Genomic DNA, 23,016 nt, shown 5'->3' on the forward strand with positions numbered 1-23,016 from the left:
TGCTAACTGCAGCAGCTACAGGTGCAGACTTGCATCTCACAGTTTAAGATCGAGACAAAAATGAATGCTAAATCTGTCACAACATGTTTTCATCTTTTCTTTCCGAGCTTTGCGGCATTAAGCAGACATCGTACACAGACGGCGCTTTCTAGCTACATCTCTTATGCTCCTGACTGCAGAAGAGCGCCGTCGCGGAAACAGATCTCAACTCATCTGCTCCACGTAGGCGGACAGCAGAGGTCTGGGCGGCAGAAACTCTTCTTGTTTGTTCACCACTTCAGTCTGACGGGAACCGTCCTGGAAGGTGCCTGAGAGTCCAACGAAGACACATTGTGATCACTTTCACATTTCAGTTGCGAAGCGCGGGATCAGTCTGGCACGCCGAGTGTGCGTCTACTCACTTGCAGAAACAAGGTCCAGATACTGGCAGACGGCGTGAAGCAGAAGTCTCTCAAAGCTGACTCACAAACAGAGACAGCAATTCTGAACACTTAGAAATAGATTGTAATATATTTCACACAATCTAAAGATTAGGATTTGTAAAGAGGGAAGTGTCAATAAAAAGAACCGATGGGGCTGAAGGGGCTGGGGTTTATTGTTTCAGGCGCCGGGTGAGGAATAAAATACGATCCCGGAAGCTCAGATTGAGTCACGCTCCTGTGAGCTTGAAGGCTTAACAGTCACCAAAAACACTGTCCACTGCGGCACAGCAGCATGAGTCAGGACTGACGGACCTAACGCACACAACATTATAATCACTGACGGGTGAAGAAGTGGATTATCTCAGTGGGTGGGATACACGAGGCGTGTACTGAACGCGTTCTGGACGTCGATGAGTTGGAAGCAACGAAACTGTAAAGATTCTAAAGAAGGACTGGTGAACTGGTGACAGGGTCATGGTTTGCTATCAATTCATGGCTCCACACACGGTGCAGGTTAGATGTCTCACCGTTTCATCTACACTTCTGAACACTTAGATTATAGAAAGAAAGACTTCTGAACCTGCTGGCGAGGTTGGTCGTGTAAACTGAGTGCGGCTGAGAGTCGAAGAAGCTCACAAGTTTGTCTTCAAGTAATTCCAGAGTTCCCTGTGAAGAAATGTTAAAACAAACTGTGGGTTCCAGCCAGACAACAGATCAACGAGCGCAACGGTTTGAGCTGGAACAAAACATTTTCACGGTGATGCCATGATTCCTGCGCTACGCTCAAACTTGTCTGTCTTAGTCAGCGTGACGCTTGCGGGTGCAAAAAAGTGCAAATGATGCACAGGTTAAACAGGAGAAGTAAAAAAAAAAAAAGGTTTACTGCACACAGCAGGAGAACCATGGTAGTTATATATTACGCTCTATGAGTCACTATTCAACTGATTTAGGCAATAATCCTCCAGAGACATCACTCACTAGAGGGATTTGCTTCCGTCTCAGAGTTGCTCGCAATCTGCGATCAATCCTCTGGAAGCAGTCCTGGGCAGCGAAGGCAACATTTACTGTGAACAGATAATTGAGGGTCAAACAGCCACACCTGAAAACAGCCGATGGTCAACCAGCGGCGGCGCTCACCGTTCCTCTCGTCTTTGGGCAGCCGGTTTGTCATCTTTTTCTTGGCTCCCTCCTGCTCCAGCAGAGACAACAGCCTCTCCTGCTCCTCACCTGAGCAGTTCATGAAGTCGTTCCACGGCTGAAAGGATTAGAGAGGAATGAGGAACCTTTTTTTTTTTTTTTTTAATCATCATGGCCATCAGTGATTAAGCCCGGCTCATAGATAAGATGCAGGTTTCTAATTTGATTTCATTTAATAATGGTTTATGAAAGTAGTTTGAAAAAAAGCCAAATCCAACCATCCATCTTCTTGCAGAAGAGATGATCGCAATCGAACGATCAAGAGGCAGGGGGCACACTAAAATCCAATGATCTAAATATAAGTGCTGGGAATACGAAGACGAGAACTTACCTCTACGTAGCTTCCATTGGGGCAGGCCTCCATGAAGATGGATGGAATAGCCGGGGCGCTGCCAACCTCGAGATCATCTATGGAGCACTCGTCTCTCTCGAGAAGATTAGTGAGGAAGCGTGCTTTTCAGGGAAAAGAGAACAGAAATGATACATTTGAATCCTTGTGACAACAAAAACATTCTTTTCTGAAGCAACTCGGTGTAAATGCTCTTTCCTCAGATATCAAGGCTCGTATACAATCTGATCGTCTGAAATGAGAGCTTACTGTTCTCCTGTCGGCGAAGGCTCTTCTTGCCTTTGGCTCGGGGGGTGAGGTCAGAGTTACGGACGGCTTGGTTGATAAAAAACTGCTTCTTTTTGTTTGGAAACACTCGCTTGGCAGGAGAGCCGGGCAGTGAGGCGCATCTCCGCTCCTCTATCAGGCTGTGGAAAAGATCTGATTTGATACACGTGGCCTTTCAGGATTTTGAGACTTCTACATCTTATTTTCTTTTTTTCTTTTCAAGATTATATAATAATGAACTAATTCTAAAGTTTGGCGCTAGAGGACAGGCCATGTTTTTGAGTTGATCCACCATATCAGCAGAAAGCCAGAGTTAAAACTGGCTACAGATGTAGGTCAGTGGGTGTTCAGTGGCAACTTAATCAGCTGATGCAATTTTTAGCCTGGACCACTGGGCATGCTACAAAAACAGCTACTAGCCACGCTTATTGATATTAGCAAAATTACTGCAAGATAAAAACATGCAAATCTATGGCTGATTAGGTTTGATAACATATTTTATTTTATTTTTTTCCACATGCGAAAAATGTAACTCGTAGCTAGCTAGCCATGACAACAGCGGCCTCGTCACAATAAAACCGGAACAAGTGTTTTATTGTATTATTACTTATTACTATCTGTTAATCTGGTGATAAAAACAGTAAATTATAACGCTAGACACACCTTTACATTTTTAATTAGAATATAACAGCATCCATTATTTACAGTTTAGCCAGCTGCTAAAAAAAAAAGGTGATCGGCGACAAAAATAAACCTCAATATTTACAAACAAACTGATCTCAAGAAATTAAATGAGAATTGTAAATGAAAATGAGATGAGGACATTTTTTAATAATATATAAGCCTGCATAACACCCGACCATTTAAATCGAGCTATAATTCTGGCTAATGCTACACACCTTGCTAACGTCATATACAGGCAATTCTCTAACTCACATATAATCCTGTTCCTCATTGCTGTTTGTCAAAACGACCATCTTATTCCGATAAACTTAGCGGAGAAAAGAAAGCCAAGCCCGGGTCTTCAGGGAATGTGGGAAAAGTGAAGGAACAAGGGATGAAATGCAAAACCCAAAAGAGTGTATTCGCCTGGCTGATTAGCTCGTAAGTAGCTAGCTAGCTAGCTTAGCTGTTGACAGTGGGCTGACCCTTCAAAATAAAATTAGCAGCTGGGGCCATTTACAACAAAGAAAGGAGGTAGGACGATCACGCTGTCTTTTTGTAGTTACATTAAAGTGCTTAAAAATTAATATTGCAATTATAATAACTCCAAAACATATTTTGGGATATTTTAGACCAGAACAGAAATGCTTTTTTTGAGTTATTCCAAAAAGAGATTATTTTTGGCAACACTTCACCCAACAAATTATTGTTAGAACTTGGAAAACACACACGAATCCTATCTACATAGTTACCTTTTAGTGGCTTCAAACGTTGCTAGCATCAGAAATAACTCTTGAATGGTTGTCTGCATGTTTCCATGACAACCATGGTAGAATTCAAACCTGTGTTAAGTTTATAGTTTTGCAGAGATGCATGGACTACATAGGATAAGTTTCTTGAATGTATTGTCATGCAAATTTCAGAATGTGTAAAGAGAAGGCGACGAGGACGAATGGAAATACAAGAAGAACCAGACACTTCTCCGATGATCGTGAAATCAATTCCGAGGATGAGAACCGTGAGGCCGAAGAAGAATAAAAGTAAAGCATCAAGCAGCAAATGTCTCTCCAACGGTTGGGTGTAAAAAATGACTTAAGGACTGGATAGTTGAAAGCTGACTGGTCAGACTGATACCTCAATGGATTCAAGTTTTTTCAATCTCTGAACAAGTATTTTCGTGATTTATTAATCTTATCGTGGCAAGTGGTTGTAACCAATAACTCATTGGAAAGTAATGAAGTTATCCAGGAAAATGTTGTCTTTTCTTTTTTTAAACAGTCACGCAATGAAAGGAACTTCAGAGTGCAGATGGCCGGTAAATAAACGGAAGTGCCTCCCTCCACTTCTTCCTACCACCAAGACCACGGCTCATCCTCACCATGACCAAGAAAAACTGCGATTTCCAACACCTCGAGCGACTCAACAATGTTTTGTTTTTTTCAAATAAAGACACTTTATTTTTCTTTAGGACAAAACATTCACAATAGACACACCCATTTAATTATTTAGCAGCACAGTCGGAGTATATCTTCTAATTTTATAGTTTATGCACAGATAAATGGTCATTTAGATTTTTTTCAAGCATAAATAAGAATACATTCAATATAACAGACATTCCAACATTTAAATTCAGCGTGTTTATATTTTGCATCATTTCAGTACATTTAACCTTTTTAAACGCTACAGTTTGAATTCATTTTGATACTTAGCGTTTGCCTCGTGCCTATAGTTACTACTGTAACTGTCTCCTGAATAACACTGTAATACAGTGCAGTAACAACAACTTTTAAATACAAGTTTTGGTTTTTTTTATTTACTCTTAGTGCACATTTCATGTTTTATATGTTTTCATTTTCAAAATAAACTTTGTGTAATGAAGAAACATTTCAAACTCAAACCCTGATTTATTCCATGATATTATGTTTTCAAATTAGTAACTTGCAACGGGCAAATGACACCCCCCCCCCCCCCCCCATCATATGTAATTCTCTCCACACTTGGCCAATTACACAATGCCAAATAATGTAAAATAAGAGATGGACAGAAGAACAAGAAAATAAACTGGATTTATAAAACAGTAACACCTTTAAAATGCATTATTAACTTTTAAGAGGTATTTGGCTTGGAAAGATCAGAAAGAAGTTTAAAAAGTGCCCTGTGAGGGGTCTAACAATGGGGTCCTGAGGAATACCATTCCTTGCTCTTTTTTTTTTTTTTTATTAAACTTTGCATAATATTGTTTCTTGATAAATAAACAAACGTACACAAATGTATACAAACGGTATACATGGTGGAAGATTCATGAACCTGATAAAGGGCGTAAAGCTAAAGATCTTTTAAGGAGGTCATAAAGGCACCAAAGCTGTATAACGTTTGCTTTGCACTTGAGATTGTTTTGTCTCTAATGTCTTAGTTTCACCAACAAAGTGCATCTCGTCTGCTGTTCTGTGTTGCATGACGAGGCTGCCGGCAGCACAAGCGGCATTAAAAACAAGCCGAGTGAGTCCTTGGTCCTTTAAACGCCTGTAGCAGCGTCACAGTGCGCTGTCCTGTGTTTCGCTGTTGACCATGAAGAGCGCTGTGGGGTCTTTCCTGGAGGCCTCTGACTTGAGTTTGGGCCCGCCGGATTCTCCTAGAAGACCACCGTTAGTGCCGTTTGAGCCGCTGCTGCCCCTTCGGCGTGCCTGATTGGTCTCCTCTGGCCGGAGTGCTCTGGACTTAGCTGAGCCGCTGCTTTTCCCCCCATTCGCTTTGGCTTCTTTAGATTTACCTTTGCTAGCTTTTGCCTTTTTTGCTCTACCCTCTTTGTTTTTGCTTTCAGACGTTGTCCCATGCTGCTGTGGATTCTTACTTGGCAGCGGGGGCGTGAGGGGCGGCTGCGGTTGGATGGAGGTCCTCGCAGGCAGGTTGGTCTGTGCAGGTCTGCTGCTGACAGCCACCTCAGTGAGGTGGTCTTCATCCGTCTGCTCCTTAGCAAAGTTGACAAACACCTGCAGACATTAACGGCGTCAGTGTCACATTCATTCAAACTAGTTGAAGAGCAAAGCATGATGGGAAAATCGCATTCTTGAGTGATTGCCACTTTGCAATAATGAATCTATGGGATAAAGAACCCTTTTGCAGAGGTTGTTGCTGTTGCCCCGGCGACCCTCACCTGGTCCAGCGTGGTCTGTGAGACGGAGAAGTCGATGATGCCCAGCTCCTCGTAGTTGTTCGACAGCACGTCAAATACGCGCGCCAGGCAGCAGGCGCGCGAGGGCAGCTGGTACTGCAAAACGTTCTGGTGCCGCTCCTTCAGCTCGATGCTGGGAAAAGAGTCCTTCATATAGGCGGTGATGGGGCACGAGTCTGGGCTGGACTTGGTGTCCAACAGGCGGAGGATGACGGTGTAGCCATCACCGAACCTGAACAATCGTGGACAGGAAGACAAAAATAATCAATGGAGATTGCATGTGTGCCGTTATGTCAATGCAAATGATCCAAGTCTAGATGAGATGATTATAGCAGCGCGCTTTACCTGTTCTTCAGGTGCTGGACAGATCCAAGACACTGGAATCTGCCGTTGACCATGATGGCCATTCTGGTGCAGAGAGCTTCACATTCCTCCATACTGACCAACAAGACACAGTTCATACATGTTAAACCTATAGCATGCACAAGTGTGTGTTAGTGTCACCCTCCCCCTACCTGTGGGAGGTGAGAACTACAGCCCTTCCCTCTTTGGTGACGCGAACGATGCAGTTCCACAGGAACCGTTTGGCTTTTGGGTCCATCCCAGTCGTGGGCTCATCCTAACACGAGTCAAAGAAATCAGCGCTTTGAAGAAACGGCTCAGACACAATAATAATGATTTAAAATGAGAATTAAAACAGACGTTAAGTCCTATCCTCCTCACCAGGAAGATGACGGGTGGAGCTCCGATAAGAGAGATGGCAGTGGAGAGCTTTCTCTTGTTGCCTCCACTGTAGCCTCCAGCCTCTCGTTCAGCATACTGTGTCAGCCCCAGCTTCTTCGAGCCCCATTGCGCCACCTACAGGACAGCAGGGAAGGTACATCGCAAAATAGTCCTGCAGTGTCACCACATACACTTGTCACTCCCCTTCCCTTCCCTCATTTCATTCTGATATTTCATCATTCTGACCTACTCCTTTCCGTTACCTTGGTGACAGAGACCTCTGGCACTCCCCGCAGGCGGGCGTACAGCTCCAGATGTTCCCGCCCTGTCAGCAGGTCGCTGATGGCGTCAAACTGTGGACAGTAGCCCATCAGCTGGTGGACTCGCTCCATCTCTGTCAGCACACTAAAAACCACAGAAATCTTAGGAGGGAATAGGGCCAGAGCCAAATCCACTGCATTCAACAAATTCTTCACCTGTGGTGATTCAGGAAAGCCTCTCCGTGTGTGACGGGCGTGTCTCCGGTCAGCATGCGGAAGGTCGAGGTCTTCCCTGCTCCGTTCACCCCCAGCAAACCAAAACACTGGTGGACGCACGGAAGACACAACAATGCGACGTTTTAAATACATACGCGCAAGAAGGAAGTACAGCAATGCCAGTATTAGTCGCAGTACTAGTCGTAGCCACATCACGCTGTATCACGGCGATGACAAGCATCACTGATTTCAGCAGCAGCGGTAATATTTTATTCATATAATCCAAAGTTAGCAATAGATGGTCAATTTATTAGAATACAAATATGTGTGTTTTCCTTGCATGACGACGCAGTGTGTTTTATCTCTCACCTCACCACGAGGTATTCCGAGGCAGAGACGATCCACAGCCGGCTTCCCTCCTGCTTTATAAACCTAAAAAATGAAGTCATCCATCATCTGATCGACTGTGTAGCCATTACCCTGCCCCCCCCCCCCCCCACACACACAAACACACACGCACAAACACATGCACACAGACCAAAGCGCAGAGAAATGCTGCTCAAGCTTTGTCGATAACAAACAGGACTCTTTACGCCAACTCGGCGCATTCTGTTTTACCTTGCTAAGCTCGATCATGGTGAGAATGTCCGATTGGGCTTCGCCATTCATGACCCTCTGTCTCTCTTTAGCGACATCTTCATCCTCTGGACCAAGAGGAGGCATCTCAGACGCAACCCACCACGGCCTGAGCAGTGATGAAGAGGAACTATGAAAAGCAAAATATCTGGAGTTTCATTGTAGATTTCTTACATGCATTAATTTTAGCTTTAGTTCACCCACTTCAGCTCAGCCTCAACAAAATTCTTTGTCTGTAGTTCATCATATTTGTCATAGTTAATATACCTGCAGTGAATGAAGAACTTGTACTGCAGCAGTACGGTGAAGATGAAGAAGATAACTCCTTCGGCTGCCATCGCAAACAAGTTCTTCCCCACAAAGTCCCACTGAAAAGGATCCAATGTCCGTTTTGTTCCTAAAGAGAGGAAACACAAGACACACACTTTTGTTTTTGTGCGTCTCCCCTCTTAAGTCGACACAAACAACTCTCTTCACTATTGATTAATCTTCTGATTAATTTCACAATTAATCATTTTGTCCATCAAGTAAGGCTCTGCAGGACACAAACAAAAACCTCCCGCATGAAACATCTAAATATATAACTAACTGTTTAATGTATATTCTACAACAGAAGTGAAGTTTAGTACGTCCCTGAGTAAAATAATTTGACTTTCAGATATTGGATGGTAGATACAGTATCTGCTCAGCGGTAAAGGTACCCAGTCTTTGAAAGGCATCTGCCATGGCCTGGTTTTTGGCCATGTCGATTAGCCCTCGTCCCAGACAGAAGTGAGGAAAGATGAGAAACACCTTCTTCAGGATCCTGTTCACCTCGTTCAAATGCTGCAAAATAAATACAATAAAATACTTCTGTGAACTCCCACTGATAGCCGTTGTTGCTGTAACATATCTCTGCAGCCACCATTTAGTTTGATGCTTAATTAAACATGTCTGAGCCATTTCGTCTCATCGCGGAGCCGGTAAATAAAAGTTTCTTTCCTCCTCCTCTGAAATGGTTCTGTTTCTACCTCATCGACAAACAACTCCAGCACGAAGGTGGCAATGCTGCCGTTGATCCCGATGAACAGGTTGATGGAGGTCAGAACGACGTACGCTGTGCTGGGGACAGTGAACACAAAGGATGCTGGGTACATCAGAGGGGTGATGGACCACCTGAAAAGAATGAAGACATTATTCAGGACTGCCCTTTGATAAATGAGCGACACAGAACTGGTAATTAAAAAAAAAACTTTAATGTAACAGCAGGGAGAGAAGTTTGAATGAACGTACCCGTAGAGCAGGAGCAGCAGGATGAGAGCAGGAAGGTTGGTCTCCGAGACGTACGACTGCTGCTGGAAACAGATGAAGATCAGCACCACCATGGCGGCTGGGATGCTGTAATTCAACTGATGAGATCACAACACAAACGTTTACAAAGTAGTGAGTGCTTTTTCCATTAAAGCAGATGATTTGAGGAAAAGCAGGATTTCGCACCATGCATTTTAAAGTTAAGTATCGTTAAAGAGGCTATTTTGAGTCGTGCTCTTATTGTGAAAACACCACAATATAAGGAGGGGGGGGTATTTCTCCAGCACTGACCATGTCCCAGGTGAAGTTAGCCAGCCAGTAGAGGATCGGCTTGACCCCGCTGACAAACTGAAGATGTTTGGCTTTGCTGACTCGCTCCTCAATTAGAAACAGGACAAAGCTGGCCGGCACGAAGGACATGGCAAAGATCACGCAGATGGAGAGCAGCACGTCCACCGATGTAGCCATCCTGAAAGCAAGCAGGGACAACATTAACACACACACACACACACACACACCTTTTCATAGTTCTTTCCTTGAAGTAATACATCGTGTGATTTCATGAAGGAGGTCTATGAAGTGGCGATATCATCTATTCCTATTCAATAAAACTGATTTCATTTGTTTTTGCCGTCAGTGGAGCTGCAAAGGGACAACAATGCGTGGCGGAGGACAAACATGGCTATCTCAGTGAGTTGCTCCTTGGTGAGGTTGAGCGGGTGGTTGTAGGCAGTGATGCCGTGCTTTCTCCTCTCCGGGCCTGGCGGCAGACTCGCTCTCAGAAGGCCGTTGTTCATCACGTTGACGAAGGACACCATCGCATGCCATCCTTTGTTGTTGAACCACACCTGTGCACAGTGAAGAAAAACATTTTTGAGTGGAGTAACTGGTAGTAGAGATCAAGATCAAAGCATGCCGCTCTAGAGCCAGGCAGGACCATCCTGTCTCACCCTAACCCTGGCCCAGAAAGGGGAACTTTGGAGGTCTCGCTTTACCACCCCCTTTGTGAGTTTCTTTTCTTAGTGTTGAGCTCAGACTTTTAAGGGTGTGTGTTTTTTTTAAACACCTTTTGTTCATTCCTAGATAATTTATGCTGTAATTCTATGAAGGAAACTTGTCATTGCTGCTCAGGAGAATTAATACTATTAATAAGGACATTGTCTGGGTTTCTCTGTTGGCGGTGAAAGCAAAGAAATAAGAAAGGGCTATATAGGCACAGAGGATTATGGCATGTTAAATGTACCGGTATCTTAAATGTGCTTTCTTCATGTTTTGAGTCCTTCGAGAATCACAGAATCACAATTGCACACATACCTTGACGTTGTTTTGACTGTTCAGTCCTTCTAGAAAACCCGGCAGTCTGTTCAGCAGATGATCCAGAGAACTGTTCTGTGACAAACCGACAGAGCATCAGAAAACAAAGAATAGAACACCAGTTTAAGTGAAACAAAACCTTATTCCTACCTGTGGAACTCGAAATCGAGTCCTGATCGTCACGATTGAGTCTTGGACACGTTGGACCTGAGATAAATTCTGGGTAGCACTGCCTCCGAGCGAGAAGCCTCCATATCTGCAACACAGAAGTTAAAACTTTCAATTACTTAAAAAAAAAACCCTGAAATGTTCAGATTCCTGCTTGTTCTTCAGAAAAACAGCTTTTTAATTTATTTACTCTAAAACTGCAGATTCTACTGTAAATATTTTATTTCCAAAATAATACTTCCGCTTACCTGAACTCATTCACCCACTTCTTGGTTTTTATGCTGTTATAAAGAAGGAACAGTGTGTGTGAGGAATATTTTATAACAGGAAAATAAAGGCATTTCCTGTGTATACTGACATCAGTGTTGCTGGCATTTAGTCAAGGTTTAGGAAACACTGTACATCGACACTGCATATATAACAGCTTCACTAGAAGTCCAACATTCAAGTAAAAAAGGCTACAAATAAAGAAGAATAAAAATTAGAAATCGATATATTGTTCTGTGAGCCAATTCAAGAAATTGATAAATAAGAACTTTATGATTATTTGGTACCTTTAGACAATTAAAAATTAAGATATAACTAAATAAAAATACAATTTAGACAAATCAAAACAGAGGGAAAAAAAACAATAGCAAAAAAGCGTGAATAACAAAAAAACAACTGGTGAATGAATTAAAATACTAAAATTGAACAGAATACAAACTAGTAATGCATGCTATTGTATTTTGTACCTTTTCTTGAGGATCTGAGAGTAGGTTTTCACCAGGTAATCAGAGATATTATAACCTGTCAAATTTTGGAGAATGTCCCCAGTTGGCCTCTTAATCTGAAAGATAATATAAATAAAATAAACCCTCAGATTACAGTTAGACGAGGAGGTGGTGGACAACTACCAGGCCTTTGTGTACACAGGAGCAATAATCAGCCCCAGAAACTCTAGCAAGCTGGACAGGTTTGTCCATCAATTTATCCTTCTGTGCTGAATAAGCAGAGCGTAACCCCATTTGAACACGCGCATGCCGATCCTGATCCCCCCTGATACCACACCGACCTGTGGAGGTGGCAGTCCACCGGCCCCCAGCGGGCAGTCGGGGAGCATCCTGCGGACGTCCTCTGTGCTACACTGACAATCGGGCGAGGGTTTGTCTGTGCTCCAGTTGCCTCTGTTGAACATTCCAGTTGCCTCTGTTGAACATTTGCCAAGTGGAGTAGGTGACTTTTGGGCGCATTAATGCGTCACCCCACTCCCCTTCACACTGAGGGCTCCTGCATGGAGAACAGAGATTATGCAGGGGCCACTGTCATTTATTTATTTTGTTTGTTTAAGCATTAAAATGCTGCTGCTTGCATTATGGGATTTACAAGTAGATGACTCACGCATTGTTTTTCTCCATGCACTTGGTTCCAAAACCTGGCTGGTCCAGCAGAGCTTTCAGCAGGTTCTCCATGGTTGGGCTGCCGGGTGCGTCATTGCTGAAAATAGTTCATTAGAAAGGAAGGAAGATCTTCAGTTTGTTGCAGGTTAGCTCTGACAAAGATATATACGAAACAGACCAAACTACACAGATATTGTTCTGTGCCGACCTGAAGAAAGTATATTGTTCTCCATACATCCGAGGATGGAGCTCCATTGCAGGGTACTTTCCAAACGGAGGCACGATTAGGCTGAAGAGCAAAGCAATGAGCACGAACACCGCAGGCAGGACAATCTGAAGCAGAAATCACCCTTCATTTGAATAATCCTAAAACAGACGAAGTGGAGCTATCAGTTAACTGAAGTAGAAAGGACACCTGAGCAAAGATGCCTCTGCGACTCCTACGAGCATAAAGCCAGCGTTTGATGAAGAGCGCCCTCAGCTGCTGCCAGGTCAGCCACCAGCCGGTCAAGGGGGTCCCACCTCGGCCTTCTCCACTAAGTGGGTCTGTCTCATGCGGTTCTGCAAGAAGGAAAAATGGTCGACTATAGACTAGGTAGATTCCGTTTGCAGTATAAAAGGACATGGACTCCATTTGACAGACACTTCCAGAGAAATATGAGAGAGAATGTCAAACGGGTCTGGAGGTATACCTTGCCTAAGGAGCCTTTTACTTCCTGACAGCATTGAGGAAATAAAGAGTCACATTTGGAGGAAACTGACAATGCAGAGAGACACTCTATGGTATGTACAACAAATGACGTCCGTCTGTGTGAGCGTACGTACCCGTCTCTGGTTCTTCAGCTGATGGCTGCTGCCCACAGGGAGATCCAGCCTGCTGCTCTGGTTCGGCATCCACACCAGTTTCCTCTGCTACTCGCAAAAAGATCTGGAAATGAAAAGAATGGTCAGAATAAAAAAAAAGTGGTATAATCCAGATGATCGTTCTGAGAACTACGCGTTGCTTGCATTTTTGTTGCTGCTGTTACTGATTTAATGATTCATATTTAACAAGTAAGAAAACAAAACCACGTCTCGCCTCCTCCAGTGTGCTGTCAGATAGACCATAACTACTGATGCCCAACTCGGCCATCTTCTGATCCAGTTCAGACAGGAAGATGCTCATGCTGCTGTCCTTGGCGGCCGTCTGGGGCAGATTGACCACTGCCTCTCGCCCCGACTCCTCCACCAGCGTGGCACCGGGGATGTGTTGCTGAGCCAGGGAAAGAAGCGCAGCCAGGTCTGCCGTAGAGATGATAAGGAGTTTTTTATTAAGTCACCAGTCTTCAAAAGATGGTTGAAGAAGTTACAAATGCACCTAATGGCACTTGATTAACACTCACATGAGTTGCTCTCATCACTTCCCAGCCCTGTGTCTTCACTCATAGACGACTCACTGTCCTGAAACACGAAGATGGCATGAATTATTACATTTATAAAGGATCTAGCGTGAAATAATGACGTCTAAATGCAAGTGTCTAACTCTCCATCCAGCTTTTTATGTGCATGGAATTTTATATCAAACTTTTCACATTTAAAAATCAGTTGACTCCCCCCCCCCCCCCCCCAAAAAAAGACCTTGAGTGGAGGTAAATTGTTAGTGCTGGTGCGGATGCTATAACTGCTGGTGTCCAGGCCTTCCCGCTTCACCACAGTGAGGTAGTAGCCAGATCCAAGGTGGGACTTCAGGAAGAGCGGCGAGCCACAGCAGCAAAGCCTCCCCTGCGAGATGATGGCGATTCGGTCACCGAGCAGTTCCGCCTCGTCCATGTAGTGGGTGGACAGGATGATGGTCCGGTCTAAAGCAAAACGCAGTCATGCAATGTTGACCGTTTGCCATCTCTTGCATTTTGTAGGTCTCATATTAACCTTGCAGTTTGCTTCACGTCTTAAAACCTCTTCAGAATTTGGTGGAAGTCTTGTCTAATACTTTTCTTTTCTCTTATCCCCCACGCAGAAAAAACTAAAGCGTGCACAGCTCCATAGCACCTGGTGGGTGACCTGTACCTTTACGATATTTGAGCAGCAGATCCCAGATCCCTCTGCGGGAGTAAGGGTCAACCCCGGCTGTAGGTTCGTCCAGAACAACTACCTTAGAACCTCCAACAAAAGCGATAGCCACAGACAGCTTCCGCTGCATGCCACCTAAAAGAGAGATGAAGGGAGGGCTTTAACTTAGGAAGACAAAACTGAAACACCCCTCTTCAAAAAATAAATAAAGAAGTAAATAAAATCTCCGACGGTGGTTTACCAGAGAGATTTTTGGTCTGTTCATGGCGTTTGTGCAGCAGGCCGACATCATCCAACAGAGTGTCCAGCTCAGCCTTCACCTCCGATGCAGACAAACCCTTCAGGCACCCATAAAACCACACATGCTCTTCTACCGTTAGCCTGAGAGAAAGAGGGAGGCAGACAGAAAACACGACAGGGGATTTAAAACCGATTCAATAATTTTAAGTATTTTATAGAAAAAGTCAGAAATACCAGATTATTAAGCATTTTCCAGTCCCTTTTTTGTTTCCTTGATGTAACAAATTAAATCATAAATCACTTTAAAAAAAATAGAAAAATTGTCAAAACAACTTATGCAATGGAATTTCTGCAATCCATCAAACTAAGACGGATTGATCAGGTACAGAGGAACAGAACAGACAAGGGATAGAACATAGCAGGTATTCTTTGGAAGGGTCAAGCCTTACATGTCAAACAGGACATTGTGTTGTGGACAAACTCCCAGCGTCCTCCTGATGATCTCCATGTCATGGCGGATGTCCAGTTCCTTGATGTACACAGTGCCAGAGGTGGGTGGGAAAAGGCCAGTCAGGACAGATCTGGAAAACACCAGGCAGATTAGAATAAAAAAAGAATTCTGTAAGAAAAAGTTTGAATTTGACCTTGATCTTATTCTTTTGCAAACATTTCCTTTGTGTTGGAACCACAAAATAACTTTTTTCTATCTCTACTCATTTGGTTTAACATCACTCAGATGGTGAATATTGGCAACGAAAATAAAATGATGCACTCAAAATGTAATTTGCATGTCAATGCACCATATCTCTGTAGAAACAAAACAAAAAAACATCATGCACACACTGAAAGCAGACATCATAGCTGCTCCTTACATGGTGGTGGTTTTCCCAGCTCCATTGTGGCCGAGGAAAGAGGTGATCTGCCCCTCATAGAACTTCAGGTTGAGGTGATTCACGGCCAGTTTGGCTCCCCGCTTGTAAATCTTCACCAGGTTACTGATGCTTACCCCGAGTGTCAGATCAGTAGGTTCTGGTTCAATGTGATCTAATAACAGAAATGCATTTTATATTCTTAGAGGAGGAGGAGAAACTACATGTTGTCAATACACTATGTTCATGTGTTTTTTAGTGGTGTAGATCTGCATGGTATTTTAACCCGTATTAAGAAGAGTATATAGCGTCTCCTACCAGGCAAAATAAAATGAGACTTTTATTGACACAAAACAAATTGTAGCCATCATTGAAACGATTATTGAAACAGAAAAAAAATGAAAGAACCGAGGGGAAACAGCTCTTCGTCTACCTTCAGCCTGTTCTGCTGGTGCAGGTGGGATCGGGATGCCAGCCTCCAGGGGGAATCCACCCCAGTAGTTGACCTGGAAGATGAAGTACCAGGGCCTGGGAATCCCATATTCACCTGGTGTAAACACACACACAGGGTTTAAACCAAGTATTTTTGGTGAAAGAACATGTATGTCTATTGTTTCTGTCCTACCAATTTCATTAAAGACTAAAAATGCTGAGTAAAACGTTATGATAGCTTACAGATATATAAAATTCCTCTAAAAAGTTAGACAAGGGCTATCAAAAAAACAAATGGCATCACATCTATTCAATCCATTAAATGAAATAATTATATTCACACTAGTCTATAACCAAACAATAAACTTCTGACACCATTTACAAAGTGACATTCCAATCACAATGTGCTAATTTATTAGAGATGAGACTCTGTCATCATCTTGTACTCAACAACTAAACATAAACCCCTCGTTGTGACAAAAAATCTATTGCACGCTTTCATCAATTATAGCGAAGATAAAAGCTCAAATCATCATACCGGGAAACACTGCTTCAATGTACCAGGCTGCGATTGCGTAGATGAAGGCGTCCACGTAAAGCATGACTATAGCGATAGTGAAGCTGTAGGAATCTCCTTCCACAGCGCTGGAGTGGAGGTTGTGCCACTGGATGCCCACGCCTTGCTCTTCATACTGGGAGAAATACTCACAGCCGAAACCAAAAGCCACAGGAGACAAGAAACTCTGCGGAAGGTTTAAAACACACGTTTAAGTACAAACTGATATTACGGGAGGCTTTTACAATTCAAAGATTTGATCAAAGTCACACTATTTAACTCACAGCGAGGACTCTGTGCTTGGTGTTGAGGCGATCTCTCCAGGCCACACACAGAACGTACGGCAGGTAGAGGCCAAAGTATATGAGCCCCCCACATGCAGCCGCTAGGTTGGCTTTAGAGAAGAAGGTGCTGATGAGGAAGCACTGCGTGATGGTGGCCGTGGCAAAGGCAGTCAGGAAAAAAAACACCACCGACGGGCTGCTGTATGGAAGGATGTCGCCCCACTGGAAAGAAGGAAAAGTAAACGGAGGGAGTTTAAACTGTGACTGCAGGAGACAACGTGGAACAACTGAAGCATTTACAAATAAAGACAATCCACACGTGTGTGTGTTTTATTGGTAATATATTCTGTGTAGAGTGAAAGCTCATTTTGCCTTAAGGAGAGCAATTAAGAGTCCGGCAGAGATCAGGAAAGGAACTACGCTGCTGATGAACCAGCTGAGCCACAGAGTTCCCGTTCCCAGACCCATAATCCTCATGGTTTCCTTCAGCCGCGCCTCCTTCTCATACACCACGCCTTTGATTATCATGGCCACCGAGTAGATCCAGGCCAGCGTCATGAACAGCGGCAGCGAGCGGTTAAGCACTCGAAGGAACCTGTTATAAAGGAAAACAAACGAGAAACCGATATGCTTTAGCCAAATAATGTCGCAAACTCGCTAAAAGGTTCCTCAATGTATGGCACAATTTAGAACTGAATTTATTATCAGTATCGCATGACTCACACATCATCCACATAGCAGGGGTAAGGCATTTGTTGGATGTAGATGCCGGTTGTTTGCTGAACTCCAGTCAGGATGCGGCTGACAGCGCTCTCCACCAGGTCCTGGACGTACACGAAGCCGCCCCAAATGTAGCGCATGTCATCAAACGGGTCGGCTGCAGGACCAGGATCCCAAAACCTGAAGAGAAATACAATCAAATTATGTTTTTGTTTTGTTTTAAAGGGATGGAGGAAGTGATTAAAGTGAGACGGACATTTCAGAAAGTCCCAAATAGGAGAGAATAATGTACGTGACCCAAAGGTTAATTATTTCAAAGGTGAGTTTGTCAAATATTAACAGATTAGGATCTTAATCTGGTTCGTTCAGTTACCCAAGTGCAGAGAAAACACAGTACATGCGGTTTAAGCAATAAAAACTGTGTTCAGGAAAAATGTAGGACGATTTCATGTAAAACTAAGCTGTTCCCTTGCAATTCTGATCAAAGAAGTTCCAACATGAACGTGGCTTCCTCAGCACCTGTCCTTGATCTTGTTGGTTCGGGTCACATCATCGACGTCCATTCGGATTTTGTAGGTGACATGGGGCTGCAGCTCAGGGGACGAGGAGTTGGGAAGCAGAAAAACCACACCTGCCCAGAATTGCCTGTCCTCCAGGAGCTCCAAAGCCCTGTCAATCAGCTGACCCTCAGTCCCCAGCCCCTCCAGTTTGTTCAGGGAGAGACACTGGAGGGACAATAGCAAACACGAAAGACAGCGACAATAAGTGACGGGGAGGAGAGGCTGCAGTTAACCTGCACTTTGGAATAAATTCTGTCCGTACTCGCTGAAGAACACTGAAATATTACGTGACTTTAAGAGTAGCAGGCAGGAAAAACGAGAGAACCTCGGTGACTTGTGCGAGGGTGGTGATAGAGTGGTTGAAGTCGTTGTAGATGTCCTGCCAGGTAGGTGCCGCTCCAGGTTTCCTTGGAGAATCTGGTGAGGCCGTGGACAGGAAGCGTGCAATCCGGGAAGCTGTCCAGGATGTGTTCTCCAGGCGTAGATTGACAAGTATTGCCACCTCTGGTCGCTTTAATAAATCCTGTCTCGCACACAATATGAGAAAAAGACATTTTTTTTCGTAAATGTATCATACGTCAAAGACAGCAGCTGGTGAGTCTGACCTGCAGAAGATGAATCTCCACACTGTTCTCCATGTAATTCTTTAGCTGTGGTCCCACTTCCACCCAGGCTTCATTTACATCCAGAAGGATCTGGAGGGCTTCAAAAGTCTTGTTCACCTTCAGACACAGCATGCAGTTAGCTAAAATATGCTTCATAAAACCCTTGGTTGTGTGAAAATCCTCATCTTAAATTCTGGAAGGTTTGTCAGGCCACTGTTTATCACAGGTTCAAACTAACACGCTCGTCTGTAACTCTTTGGCTAAGAATGCTCTAATGATAATCAATTATAATTTGATAAAAAAAATAAATTCTACTTTTTATGGATTCGGTAAATGGCTAATAATATAAGAAAATACTGGAGGAGCTGTTTTACAATGCATACAATTTACAAAGTTGCTAAAACAATCTTGTTGCCAACTTCTCCTACTTGGACAACGAGATCAACAGTAAAATAAATCTGATTAAATCGTTACTAATAAAATGGATTCCGAGATCTTTACTCGCATACCTCTTTCATGACTTCTTGCACTGCAGGGCTGTCTGGAGTGTACAGCAGCTTCCCAGTAAACAGAGGTTTTATTCCTCGCCACACGATGCGAGACAAAGGATTGGACTCCAAACCGTGAAGCAAGGTTTTACAGAACGGAGCTGCAGGGAGGAAAGGACAGAACAATTCGGGGAAAGTGGTGGACAAAAACATCTGAAAAAGGAACAAGCATCATTTTCAAATAAACTGAGCACAAACCGAACTCTAATTTCTAAACGCATCTGTCCAAACTGGAGTGGAAAGCCTCTTACTGGTGACGTTGTCGTCGTCGAGGTCTGCGTCTTTAGTGCCATTTTTGCCCAAGAAGGATTTGATGTCATTGTCTTCATACCAGTTGAGCGACGGGATGCGCTCGCCGCCGACTTCAGGATGGCCGCACATGAGCCTGGAAAAAGCACGGAAGCTCTCCCTGGGCGGGGCGGAGCGATTCTCCGGAGACAGAGAGCGAAGAGCTGTGTTCATCTCCGCAAAGCTGGAGAGAGAGGAGACCTGAGAGAGGACGGAGAGAGGACGTTTAAAAAACATATATAAACACAATATTTCAGACACAGGGAATAGCAGTTGTGCTTTTACATCATCAATGAGCGCCGCCAGCTCCTGTGAAACCGAGGCTACACCCTGACTGATGACCCGGAGGTCTGCAGCGTTGGCCATCAGACGGTCTCTCTGACGGGAAACACAGACAGATCAAATACGCAAACAACTCTCTGTCACAGCAAAGCGCATCTGAAGTCACGCAATTGGTTGAAACTCGAGCAGGTTTTCCTTTGTCGTTACTTCCTACCGTCACAAACTTGGACAGGTTGAGCTGGGAGAGGAAAAGGCGTTCGGCCTCCTGCAAAGTGTCGGCTGGCAGGTTACACAGCTGAGCCTGGAGATTCCTCGCGGCGGCGTCTCCGCCGGCAACAGTCAGAAACTGTCCCAGCATGCTGCCGTTACACAGCAAGTCCTTCAGCGGCATCTCAGCTCCAGCCATAGAAATCTAGACAGGAAAACATTTTAGCAGTGTTAGCCTGCAAGACAGATAAAACCCTAATTATAAACCACTCACATGAAGACTGGAATTAAAAACAATTTGTAATTCATTTAAAGATCTTGGTCATTTTATTTAGGATTTAACATGTTGACGTAAAATTTAGCAATCTTATTTCCCTTATTGATTGCAACTGATTTCATTTGGACCATTCTTTTGGGAAAGGGATGACACTTTTAACCGCAGCTAAAAGGCCGGGGCTTTCGTGGATGCTTCCTCTCCAAATATAGAGCAGATCGTTCACCTGTAAATTGAGACGAGCCTTCAGGAGCTGCTCCACAGTCGCAGGCGGCAAGCTGCCATTGTTCAAGAGGAAGGCGGAAAAAGTCTCATTGGCTCGCAGGTATTCTTCAACTGGAAGATCTACAATGGAAACACAATCAGTAAAGACACTACAGGACAAACAAAGCAAGGAAGAGCCGTAAAACAATGACTCCGCGCTACTGCTAGACATATAAAATGCTCGTTTCTTTCATGGCTACAATCGGAAAGTCGACTCCGATTACGATCCTTGTCAGGATTTTAGGACTCAGCATCTGTCTGGACATTTTCACGGGGCTTTAGTTACGGCCGATTGTTTTTCTGGGGTCGTCGCTCGCGGTAATTTAATCTGCTAAACAGCCACACTGAGCCGCATTCACTACAGCAATAATGGCCACGTTGAACGAGCCATTCAACACCTGTTCAGGCCATTCATACGCAGATGAGCCGCGAGTAACCGCTCAGGTAAGTCTGGGAACAGCTCCGGCTTGAAAAGGTTTGCAAATATATATATATTTTTATCATTAGTGTCCTGTCCTGTATTTTAGCATCGTATAGCTGTTTACTAGACATCTTAGCAATCAGAGGCCAAGGCACTATTGGATACCTCCACATGCATAATTTATTCTGATTCCTGGAAAGAAACCTTGACGTTACGTTCTCATGAACCTTCCACAATCACTCCTTCCCAGTTTTCAATGAGGAATCCAAATAATTACGAGTGAGCTGCCCGCAGGAAGTAAACTGATGCGATTCAGACTGTTAACATATCTGTGCTCGAGGATTTTCAAATCAACTGTCATACTTGGCCAGGCTCCAGGTCTCTCTCCCAGCCTCCGGACACTGTCCATCAGCTCCTGAAAGGCGGAGAATCTCTGGTTTCCACTGAAGGACAGAAGAGTCTGGATGTCGACAAAGAGACGAGACAGGCTGGAGAACAAAAACATCAGCGAGAGACGTCAATATGTAAAAAAAACAAAAACGGTTCATCAGATTATTTAGTTTACACTTATTGCTGTCAAACACCACCAACGGAGTTTGATGAAAACACAACGTGACTGTTGTCTTTCTAATGCAGTAAACAGGAAGCTCTGACTCTTAAGTTCAGAGATGGAATTTTTTTATAGAAGCTAAAAACAAAAAGCTATTAAAATGTCTCAGCTTGTTATCTCGCAACGTCATGGAAAAATACTTTATGACTGTCCCCAGACAAACAAAAAACACATGTTTATGAGTGAAATTAAAAGGTGCTGGTATGCAGTTTTTATTATGTTTATGCAAAGTTGTGTTTAGTAGACTGTAAGGGTTTGTCAATGAGCTTTTCAATCAAGTCTATACTTACATCGAGTTATCAAAGTTGCCAGCTTGGCCACTAGTTTCAGCTGGTGTCGGGCTGTGGAAGCAGGGGTTGTTGATGTTGCAGATAATGCCCTGAATCCATGGCAGGATGCCTGCCGATGGTAAGGCCTTGTTTGGAAAGTGACCTACATGTGAAGGAAAAGAAAATGTGATCACCTCCTCAGCACCGGGAGATTAGTTCAGATAGAAAACAAAGGGACTTTTGTGGTAGCGACCTGAAAAACAATCTAAAGAGAGCGAACTGAGCAATAGTCCATGCATATTTCAAGATGTTATAATTTCACTTAAAAACTTTAGAAAGCTAATCCATAATGAAAAATAAATAAATGCTTTTCGCGTCAAAATTTGTTGACATTGAAAAAGATTAACAGCAAAGAAAATGTGCTGAATTTCACTGCATTGTTTGGTTTTGTTGCTTCTCTCTTTACGACTTCATGTCATCTTATTCTAACGCATGACCTCTGAAAGAAGGTCAAGACACAGCAGGTTAGGAAAAACAAATGTGGGTGTGGAACAAGATTCACTCTTGATCCTCTTTAGCCGTTGGGCTCAGAGCCATCTTGTGCGTCTGCAAACAGCCTCACGCTTAACACTCACATTGGCTCTGTTTGTAAGGAGGATGTGACTGACGAACAAAGATGAGGATGACAAACAGGAAAAGTGGCCAAAGGAGCTCGATGGCCAGCTGGATCTATGTAAGAAAAGTTACGAGTAGATCAAATCATTTGCACATTCAGTGTTAAAATTCTCCTTCAAATCACACGACGCACCATCTTACCTTGTTCCTCCTACGGTTTGTGATGTTTTTCCAGAGCAGGAGACCCAGCTGCCTGAAAAACCCCATTGCACTGAACAGCTACCTGGCCAGGATGCAAAGCTGAAAAATGGCAAATATAGTGGGGGGGGGGGGGGGGATAAGTTGTGTGTGATGTGTTCATCCAATATTACAGGACAATGTTATATTTAATCATCAAACTCTATTTTAGCCACCTGATGGTCCTGTCTGGCTTGTCCCTCTCTAAAAGCAGCCTATCAGAGAAGCAAAAAGAGCTTAAGCAAGAAAATAATAATGACTCGGGACTATTTTACGATAGAGGCTTGAGGCTCTCCAGTTGCCTTTTGATAACATGTTACTACTGCTTGTTTTCTGTTACTGCAATGAAGATTGTAATTAACTTTGCACTCTTTGGAATCTTTTGATCGTCCCTAACCATGAAAAAGGTATCACGAGTGACACCTTTCTCGTGCGGAGAGCACGACGGTGTCTGACAGTTGAGCTTAATCCTCAATTAAATCATATTATCTTTAACTTATATATTTCAGGCACACACCTTGTACAGTTTCTTTTGTTAATGTTGCTTTAAATGGCAGTTGTGTTATGTGACTTCTAAAGACAGGCAATCCCCTGAAATCCTCCTGAACCGAACAGGATCAATGCCAGGAG

At 43.7% G+C, this 23,016-nt stretch overlaps 2 protein-coding genes across 2 annotated transcripts; both read right to left on the reverse strand.

The window, feature by feature from the left end:
• Positions 1 to 204: 204 nt before the first annotated feature.
• On the reverse strand, positions 205 to 3,301 carry r3hdm4 (R3H domain containing 4). Its single transcript, XM_068743677.1, has 8 exons — positions 3,172 to 3,301; positions 2,218 to 2,375; positions 1,951 to 2,072; positions 1,560 to 1,677; positions 1,401 to 1,486; positions 1,003 to 1,088; positions 402 to 457; positions 205 to 308 (listed from the first exon to the last, which is right to left on the reverse strand). The coding sequence occupies exons 1-8, from the start codon at positions 3,210 to 3,212 to the stop codon at positions 205 to 207; spliced, it is 771 nt and encodes a 256-aa protein (XP_068599778.1). The 5' UTR covers positions 3,213 to 3,301.
• A 1,904-nt stretch (positions 3,302 to 5,205) lies between these two features.
• Positions 5,206 to 22,914, reverse strand: abca7 (ATP-binding cassette, sub-family A (ABC1), member 7). Its single transcript, XM_068743187.1, has 51 exons — positions 22,904 to 22,914; positions 22,351 to 22,449; positions 22,170 to 22,263; positions 21,556 to 21,697; positions 21,019 to 21,143; positions 20,197 to 20,315; positions 19,704 to 19,901; positions 19,493 to 19,585; positions 19,171 to 19,408; positions 18,881 to 19,020; positions 18,372 to 18,488; positions 18,092 to 18,289; positions 17,726 to 17,931; positions 17,210 to 17,386; positions 16,859 to 17,081; positions 16,487 to 16,708; positions 16,185 to 16,389; positions 15,648 to 15,761; positions 15,218 to 15,389; positions 14,795 to 14,926; positions 14,347 to 14,486; positions 14,103 to 14,240; positions 13,674 to 13,894; positions 13,439 to 13,496; positions 13,135 to 13,337; positions 12,882 to 12,984; positions 12,749 to 12,772; positions 12,472 to 12,617; positions 12,265 to 12,389; positions 12,058 to 12,153; positions 11,875 to 11,946; positions 11,732 to 11,843; positions 11,412 to 11,506; positions 10,926 to 10,958; positions 10,660 to 10,765; positions 10,510 to 10,584; positions 9,874 to 10,043; positions 9,487 to 9,664; positions 9,178 to 9,293; positions 8,916 to 9,060; positions 8,607 to 8,730; positions 8,173 to 8,302; positions 7,888 to 8,014; positions 7,639 to 7,701; positions 7,270 to 7,376; positions 7,057 to 7,198; positions 6,794 to 6,928; positions 6,586 to 6,689; positions 6,416 to 6,508; positions 6,053 to 6,302; positions 5,206 to 5,888 (listed from the first exon to the last, which is right to left on the reverse strand). The coding sequence occupies exons 2-51, from the start codon at positions 22,414 to 22,416 to the stop codon at positions 5,433 to 5,435; spliced, it is 7,068 nt and encodes a 2,355-aa protein (XP_068599288.1). The 5' UTR covers positions 22,417 to 22,449; positions 22,904 to 22,914; the 3' UTR covers positions 5,206 to 5,432.
• Positions 22,915 to 23,016: the final 102 nt, after the last annotated feature.

The sequence above is a fragment of the Brachionichthys hirsutus genome, chromosome 9 (assembly GCF_040956055.1).
Source record: "Brachionichthys hirsutus isolate HB-005 chromosome 9, CSIRO-AGI_Bhir_v1, whole genome shotgun sequence".
Taxonomy (NCBI): domain Eukaryota; kingdom Metazoa; phylum Chordata; class Actinopteri; order Lophiiformes; family Brachionichthyidae; genus Brachionichthys; species Brachionichthys hirsutus.

What these genes read in the sequence shown, in the direction of transcription:
- r3hdm4 (XM_068743677.1), bottom strand. Translation starts at nt 3,212, where the DNA reads ATGGTCGTTTTGACAAACAGCAATGAGGAACAGGATTATAT. An exon ending in AATGAGGAACAGGATTATAT is followed by an intron (nt 2,376 to 3,171) that starts GTGAGTTAGAGA and finishes TCTTTTCCACAG; the next exon opens with CCTGATAGAGGAGCGGAGAT. An exon ending in CCTTCGCCGACAGGAGAACA is followed by an intron (nt 2,073 to 2,217) that starts GTAAGCTCTCAT and finishes TTCCCTGAAAAG; the next exon opens with CACGCTTCCTCACTAATCTT.
- abca7 (XM_068743187.1), bottom strand. Translation starts at nt 22,416, where the DNA reads ATGGGGTTTTTCAGGCAGCTGGGTCTCCTGCTCTGGAAAAACATCACA. An exon ending in ACAATTTACCTCCACTCAAG is followed by an intron (nt 13,497 to 13,673) that starts GTCTTTTTTTGG and finishes TTCGTGTTTCAG; the next exon opens with GACAGTGAGTCGTCTATGAG. An exon ending in GTGGACTGCCACCTCCACAG is followed by an intron (nt 11,507 to 11,731) that starts GTCGGTGTGGTA and finishes ATTATCTTTCAG; the next exon opens with ATTAAGAGGCCAACTGGGGA.